The 8,800-nt window shown below is 41.7% G+C and overlaps 1 protein-coding gene across 1 annotated transcript in view; it reads left to right on the forward strand.

Moving 5' to 3' along the window:
- The first annotated feature begins 1,109 nt into the window (after window positions 1-1,109).
- Window positions 1,110-8,800, forward strand: part of FRRS1L (ferric chelate reductase 1 like) — a 15,023-nt gene continuing 7,332 nt past the window's right edge. The window contains exons 1-3 of the mRNA XM_044419028.1: window positions 1,110-1,356; window positions 5,267-5,351; window positions 6,350-6,488. Of these exons, the coding sequence (XP_044274963.1) occupies window positions 1,110-1,356; window positions 5,267-5,351; window positions 6,350-6,488 (471 nt within the window). The remainder of the gene's footprint in view (window positions 1,357-5,266; window positions 5,352-6,349; window positions 6,489-8,800) is intronic.

Below are 8,800 nucleotides of genomic sequence, written 5' to 3' on the forward strand. Positions count from 1 at the left end.
GGATCTTCACTGTGGCAGGAGCTTTTGCCCACTTCATCAGATGCATGAAGTGTCACTTTTCAGCGACTGTATACACACGCAGATACAGACAGAGCAACCTTTTCCTTTCACGGTCCTTTCAGATTCCGTCCATCTTGCTTCTGTAAAGACATACACAGATGGGTACACATGTATATTTCAAAACAACACTTCAGGTATCTGGTTACCACAGTCCTACATCCATCTACCTAACAAACCCCACTGAACTCTTAAGTCTTTTGACTGAGTAGAAAGGACTGTACTGTAGGTAGCCTCTATTCCAAGCTTCTGCCACAACAAACCTTAATCTTTACAGTGTTAAAAAGATTTTGAAGCTACAGACTAACAGGACTTTTAGAATTTTCTAGTTACCATGGTCATCAAGCACCTTCAGTTTTCTAGGCTTTGTTCTGTTGGACATGCACCCTGTAATTCATCTCCTAAGGGGTCTTGTGCTTAATTTGTCCTTTCAAGAGGGAAGGCAAAGACACGATGTAGGTTCAAAATTAGTTTTTATTAACAGGCTTCAGCTGAAGGGTGAAACCGCTGCCTTTAAAAACAAAGCAGTCTTCCTAACTTTGAGGCACAGTTCAATAAACCTTTATAACACTGGCTCCAGTTATCACCCTCTAATTGTGAACCTATCCAAAGCGGTCAATTGATCAAGTATCCTTATATGGTCAGCAAGCAGTCTAACTAAGCCTACCTGGTCATTTTATGGGTTGCATAACATAGCATATAGCTTGTGCTCATTTTATACTGATAACTGCTAAGCAGCATTTATCTAACACTCCAAAAATTCCTTTAAAAAGGTATAAGCATACTTTAAATACCTATCAAGCGTATGGGAAGTGGGCTGAGAGAGAAGGTAATTGTCTGTGGCCCGTCAGTGGTCAGGTAAGGCACTTGTATATGTTCAAAGTCCTTTTAATCTCTCTCGTTCTCCGGAATTGAGGCCTGGTCCTGAAGAACTGCTTCGGGGGCTAAGCCTCCCCGCAGCTTGAATATAGCCTTGCGAGGGGTGGGGGTAGAGAACAGCAAGCGCAGGCTGAGGCGCCGGCGCACGAAGCCGCCTCGGGTTGGAGGCCGTCATGGCCGCTTCTGCAGCAGCCTGGCGTTGGCTCCACCGGGCGACTTGGTTGCTGCTTCTGGTTGGCCCTGCCGCCACCTCTTCCTCCTGGGCCAGCCCGGCTGAGGACAGCGGCGGGCCAAGGGCCGCGAGCGGACGGGATGCCGACCCGGGCGGGGCCCAACCTGACGAGCAGCAGCAGCACCACGACTCTTCGTACGGCACCTTCGCCAGCGAGTTTTACGACATGCGTTTCCTCTCCGACGAGGGTGAGTGGCTCCTTGAGAAGACGAGCCGGCCACAGCCCTGAACGGGAGGTGTCCTGAAGGGCGGGGGGGGGGGATCCTACTTTTTGCTCACTCTGCGAAGGCCGCCGCCCACAGCAACCTGCCGGCGCCGATGCAGAGTCGCCGCCTGGCTTCGAAGCGCTGTGCGCTTCAGTAGGGTCCGCGACAGGCTGGGTGGGGTAAGAAAAGCGGCGCGTGGAAGGCTGGGTTTGTAGAGAAGGTGCAGAAGGAGGGGACACTCTGTACATGCTCAGAGATACACATTTCGCTACTCACGGCGGAGGTTTTGAGCCAGGGGGAACAATAGGACCCTGGGTCTATCACATGGGGCATCTCGCTGCCCATTCTGACAGGTTGCCATGGTGAGAACAGTGCAGGTGACACCTCTGTGAGGAAACCTTGGTTTCGAGGTAACGTAGGGGAATACCAAATGAAATGCTTTCTAGACAACGTCCGCACATTGAAACCCGGATCCCGTTAGATTGCTAACGGCCGAAAAGGTTGCCGTGGTAACTGACTCAGTCGGTGGGAGGGCAAGTGTCGCGTCAAGGAGCCTACGTCGAATCCACCTGAAGCCCGTCACCGAAAGTATGGTAGACCAAGATCAAAGGCAAAGGATTCTCAGCCCGGAACATATTTGCTGATAGCGCGTAGCAGAACCTGCAGACTGTCTTTCCCATCTCTAGTGCATAGGGCAGTAATAATATTTAGTATGTTTGCTAAAGACCATATAAGTACTGAACAGCTTGTTTTTGGAAATAGGAAAAGTGTGATTTTGACTAGTAGCAATAACAATATTATGATTTATTAAAAATCAGGAAGTATTTATCTACTTATTTATCTACTTATTTGATTCATATGCTGTTTCACTAGCCATAGGCTGTCTAGGCAGTTTACATTATATTAAAATCCAGAAACAGTAAAAACAGTAAACAACATGACAACAAAATAATAAAATAAGCTATCAAAATTAAATAGAACCAAAATAAACAAAATAGAAATAATAAATAGAACACACACATTTAAAAACTCCAAAAATAGAACATATTTGATGGTCTTTAAGGCTCTCTTTAAAGACAAACAGCTCTCTCAAGGTGAGGTACATAATAAATTTCCATGTGATGAAATTCCATGTTGAAACAGCAAAAATTAATAAACTGAACATCAACAGTAAAACAACTAGTCCAGACATGCTGAAAATCAAAACCAATTGCAGCAACAAGCAGGAACAGTCCATTGAAATATACTTGGAAAAATAAGGCTTAATGCTGTTTACTATGACTTTTAAAGTATACATCCATTCATATGGACCTGTCATGGCTTATGATTGGAACACATTTGAACTGAATGAAAAATGTGAATCAAAAGGTCCGTGTCCTGGTGTGCATATGCCCAAAATACACAACAGAGGAAGGTTTTCTTTTAAAAGATTTATTCTTGCGAATAACCAGCTAGCAATTAATCATTCGAGATGGCACATCTGAGCAGTCCTCAGTTGGCCCTTTTATAACGAATCATTAAAGGGTTAGTGGTAACACAGTTTAAAGTAGGTTTAAGAAGTAAAAGAAGTAAAAAATTAGAATAGCATGATCTTTCCCACTTGCATACCAAAGAAGATGCTCTGAAGGAGTGGGGAGGATGGGGTACTATTTCATAGAATAGGAGGATGGTGTGTGCTGGTATGGATTGCCCATTGTTTGAGCTCCTGTTACCTGTCAAGTGACAACTAGCTTTCTCTGGACTGGTGCCTCATCAGTGTCAGCTACATTGCAAAGATGCACACATGCTGCTTTCTAGAAAAGGGCTTTTTTCTTAGACCTGTTATGTGTCAATGATTGTATGATTTAACCAATGAAAGTTCTACCTATTGATTTGTAAATCAGAAATATATAATAGGATTATAAATCTATAGTATGCCCATTTTATATAATGATTTATGGAGAACTTGTACCCCCCTAAACAGTGTCTAGAGGGCCATGGCATTTTTGGAGTCCAGATCTGAGATGGAAAAGAACTCCTGCTCAGAGTTGGGAGTCTTCCCACATCTTGCAGTTGGTACAGAAAGAACCACACTGGCTATGTCTCCAACGTTGGAAGGGGGACTTGAGAGAGGGGTAAAGTGGGAGTTAGAGGGGCAGGAACAGGAAGAAAATGAGTCTGCTGAATAGATATATCTTGGTTGCACTCCAGCCTTTTCCCCTCCCTGTCTGAAGTCATGGATAAATGAAGTTGAAACTGGCCATCTTGCTGATTTGCAGGATGGAAGAGGAGTAGGCCAGTGATAATATCTTCAATGTGCTGCCTCCTTGAATGAACCTATGGGTATCAGTATCATCCTTTCATTTGATAATCTGTAGCTAACTGAAGTGTTTTACTCATTGCCCATTTTACTCATTGCCCATATTTAGCCATTCCTGTAAGCTACCTAGCTTACAATAAGTTTAGTGTAGTGCATTTTCCTGCTGTATGAAATTCTTTTGTGTGCAAGAAGCTCTGGAAAAGAGGAAATGTATATTTTACATCCATTGAGTAAATCTGATCACATGGATCTATATGCATCTCAACATGGCTTTGGAGAGTGTGAGTTTGGTTGCTGTGGATGCAAAGACAGCCACAGTTCCCACAGTACATTTGTAGTCATTATGACTTGTTTGGAATGCTATATGGCATATTTACTATCCTGCAGCATTAGCACTATTCAGAATGTTGAACAGCTTGATCCATATTCTTCCTTGTTAGTAAAATGCATTAGGAAGGATGTGTCATTAAAATTTTTACCACTCTGACAGGAGAGTATGCATTTGCCATTTACCAGCTGAGCCAGACAGTTTCCTCATTTTCTTATATCACCTGCAACTGAAGACTGAATCTGCCTTCCTTCGCAGCTCTTAAAATATAATCTCATTCAGCTGCTACCACCTTCTGATTTGGAGGGTATCTTGCTCCTTTTAGTAATAAATTATGAATTCATTGTTTTGGTACTGGGGTGTTTTCATTATGTAATCATTTGGAATTATATTTTCTAGGATGATCATTGTTTTCTCATGCTTTACCTTGAACTGCTTTGAATGTAAAAGAATACAGAAAAGTATTACACAAACTGACTAAAATGACTCCACAGCAGAAAAGTGTAAAATAATCAAAGGCTGAAGTAGAGTCTTCACCTTAGGAAAACTAAGAATTTATTGAAATGTTGTAAATCAGTTTCCTGCACTGGTACTACTTGAATAATATTTGAAACAGTTATTAGACAACACAATGTTCCCATATACTTTCATAATCTGAAATAGAGGTAAACCTGGATAGGACTTTGATGCAGAACTTCTCACCATTTGTAGAACTGATGTACATATGTAACAATATTCTTCACTTCTGCATCTTCTGGCTGTCTGCCCTGCTTCTGTGTTCCTAAACGGGAAAGATCCATTTAGGATCTTTCCTGTAGACATCTCTTTCTTAAGCCTCCCTGCTACCTTAGGCTCAGTGCATTTTCAGTCTCTTCCTGACATCTCCTTTTGTAGCATCCTGCTGTTTCTATCCTTCTATCCATATGGCTTCTTGTATGTTTTCTATTGCAAGGGAAAATCAGATACTCAGGGAAAATGGCACATGGGGAAAAAAGCTTAACATCCACAGCATAATAGCTCTAATCTAATTTATAACCTCTCACTGCTTGCTGTAATCTTTTATTTAAAGGAGAGCTGAATCATCTTAAATCTTTCACATGCTTGTTCTGGGACTGTTCCTTCCATTTAGACCCTTAGAGCAGAATATGAGCATGCATAATTGACTTTAACAAGATGCTGCTAGAATTGTAACAATTACTTTTCAAGTACCATGAAAGTACATTGCACTTCATTAATTATTTAATTATCTCTTCTTATTCTTCAAGGTTATCCTTTCCCTACTGCTCCTCCTGTGGATCCATTTGCAAAAATTAGAGTGGATGACTGTGGAAAAACGAAAGGATGCTTTAGGTTGGTATGGATAGTATAGGTCTATTTGAAGGTTTGTAAATATGCAAAACCTGCCCTACAAGAAGGAACTCTCTGTGTATCATTTCAATAAATATTATTCATCAGTATATATTATGGTTGTTAAACTGTAATTCTGAGTCCAATGGCGTGCAGTTTTATACAAGTTGGAAATCTATCTTGTGTTAGAGAAGCCTTTTGTAATTGTGACGCATAGAAGTAAAATAATCCAGGATCAGAGTATCCTAGCATTTTCTTTTTCTTTTTTTTCAAGCCAACCTGACGTTTTAAGAGAAGGTTGGTTGGTAAGGATAAGAAAAAGGCCATTTTTTTCATTATAGCACTCATATTATGGAATATTTCCCCTGAGTGGTATGTGTCCCCTATCCCTATTGTCTACTTTCAAGTAACCATTAAACATGAGTATTTATGCCAACATGTTTTATTTAATTTCTTCTGATTTTTTTTTGCTCTTTTATTGTTTGTTTATACATGTTCTTGTTCTATTCTAAGACATTGTAAACTGCCTTGAGTGGGCATTTTGCCTAGAAAGGCAGCATATTTTTAATTCTTGTCTAAAGGAGCAGATACCATTAGCATTCTGCAAATTAAACCAACACCATAGGCCTCCTACATAGATCTGCTCCTTACAGAAACTTACAAAATTAAATAAGACAGGAAAGACTAACAAGTTCATTAGAGTACAAAGCTATGCTTGTATAGATGGAAAAAGTTTTTTCCAGTGCCCAATGTAAGGAATACTGAGAGCTGAAGGAGGTTTTTTCTGTCTAACATGCATAGGATTGCAGTCTTTAATGACTTAGAACTGCTGTCTTAAGCATGCTTCACCAGTGGAACTTACAAGTGAATAATTTTGTCTAGACTGCTTCCCATGTCAGTAGCAAATTTTGTATAGTGGGAATATAGGTAAACCTTTAAAATGTTCTTAGAATATTTCTGAATTACAAGAAGTTATATTTTGTTTCCTCTGTCACATGTAGGTATGGTAAACCAGGATGTAATGCAGAGACTTGCGATTACTTTCTCAGTTATCGCAGAATAGGAGCTGACATAGAGTTTGAGTTGAGCGCTGAGACAGATGGCTGGGTGGCTGTGGGATTTTCCTCAGATAAGAAAATGGTAAGAAAGTGTTCTTAGATCAAATAAACATTTGTTTGTTTTGAGAAAGAAAAGGCATATAAATAGAAGTGCAACCAGTGAGGCAGATGTAATCATTTGCACAACTGTATAGATGGGGTTGGACTGGCCTGACAAGGGGAAGGAAAAGGTTATGAGCAAAAGGTTTCCTAATTTATTCCCAAGTTCCACATATATAGCATTAGCCAGGATGCTCAAGCAAATAGGAAATTAAAACTAGTATTGTGCAACGTCTCAGATGAGGTAGTAGTCTATCTAGGAAGCTTTGTGAGTGACCAGTTTTTGTTAAATCAGTGTAATCTTTATGCTCCCAATCACAGTGCTGTCTGGTGGGATGCAGTAGCAAGTTGTATAAAGTTACCTAGAGGAGGCCCAGCTGCCTCCAGCCAGTAGTGCCCAACTTTGTTCAACAGGCTTTCCTGTAGGAAGGGGCTGGTGGGAGAGCAGCTGGTTAAGTGCTGCTGATCAGAGGTACTGCAAGTGATTCCAGCTAGGAGCTTTTCCCTCCATGCCATACACAGCTTGGAGTGTATGATAGAGCAGAGGGAGTGAGAGAGAGCACAGGGAAGGAGAGCAAAGAGAAGGACAGCAACATGTGATAAAAGTGAGAGAGGTAGCACAGAGAAGAAAAAGTAGCAGAGGGGTGCAAGAAAGTGTGGACACCTGAGAGGTGGTAGAGCATGAAAGAGTACATGCACATATGATTGAGAGCAAGGCATCAGAGTGAGGCCACAAAGCAAGAGAAGTGGGAGGGTAAGAAAGGTAGCCACAAATAGAAGAGTGACAGGGGGGGGGGGGGAAAGAAAGGTAGAACTGTGAGTTAGTTGAAGGTTAGGTAAGGGTGAGTCAGAAAGGATGGTGCTTGATTAAAAACAACAGGGATGGGAAACCTTTTTTCTAATTCTGATTTTAAAAGTGTCTAGCACCAAAAGCTTATACGTATTTGACAAACTCCATTCCCCTCCCAGGAGCTACTATGTTTATTCATCTAGTTCTGCCACAAACATAACAGTGATATGTATTTGCAGATTTTCCCTTTTTAAAAAAGCAAAAACAAAACTTCCTCCACATACAAACTTTAAAGATACTTAGCACATACAGTCTGTACCTACCTGTCTGAAATTAGACAGCTCTTCAGACAGGAGCAGTATTCTTGCTAATTTAATTGAGTTCTATCAAAGCTACAGGCTCATGTTTTCCCTTTCTAGTCAATCAGGAAGACATTCAGTGCTTTGGAAAATAAGATGAGATTATTCACTTTGGAGATGCCTCCAAAATGCCTTGTCTGAGCCTCCAAGCCAGTGAAGCAGTTTCCAAAGCATTTTGTTTGTGTGTGCAGGTACAGCTGTAATGAAAACACAAGCTGGCAGTGCTTTTATGTTATTTCTGAAACTGTACAGTTTGAAGTATCCCCCTTTCTTCTTTTTGGGTAACAAATGTCCTACATATGTCCTCAATCATTTCTCATCTCTTTACCCTATACAGACATCAGCAACCCGCACAACAACTGAATTCATATGACATGACAAGAAGCCACAGACAGTTGGTTGTTCTGCAAAGTACCCACAGTGAGGGTACTTCCATTCTTCCTACTCATTCATCCAGGCAGTATCCCAGGGAACACCATGAGAAAGAACAAGTTTCCTTTCTGTGGCAGCCTGAATCACAAGCTGATTTCTGTTTGTCGTGGCTGTCAGAGATTCCCCATTGCACAAGTAGGTGTTGTGCCTACAGCCTCGTTACAGCAGGCAACCTCTTGCACATTGTTGCAATGGCTGCTACAGCAAGGATGCCTGATATGCTTTCTTCTGCTGCCCTACTTTAGGGCAGCACCACAGAGCAAATCACTACCTGCTGTTAGCTCTCTTGAGAAGTGAGCAGGCATGCCTGATCAGTTCTGCTGCACTGGCCTGTGTGCCACAGGGGGGTCCACTCTTGGGCAGCAGGCAGAAGGGGGTGCCAGATCCTCTTTGTGGTGCTGTGACCCCACCTGGGGAACAGAGCTCTAGTTGAGATCCTGTCTGCCAGCTCCATAGTCCTCCATGCATTGTAGGATGAAGGTCTGAATCAGAAAGTCTGCTGTTCATGAACTTGAAAAAATCCGGCTTGACATTCTGAAGAGCAGTTGCCAGTCAGTGGGAACAATATTGGTCTAGATGGACCAGTGGTCTGACTGAATATAGAACAACTTTCTATGATCCTAAGAGAAGAGGCAAACACTTTCATACCTTAATTTTGCTCTCACTGACCTTTTGTTCATGACCACTTAGCTTCTAATATTGAAATGAGGCTGG

Source organism: Varanus komodoensis, unplaced genomic scaffold, assembly GCF_004798865.1.
Source record: "Varanus komodoensis strain SLA01 unplaced genomic scaffold, ASM479886v1 scaffold10, whole genome shotgun sequence".
Taxonomy (NCBI): Eukaryota; Metazoa; Chordata; class Lepidosauria; order Squamata; family Varanidae; genus Varanus; species Varanus komodoensis.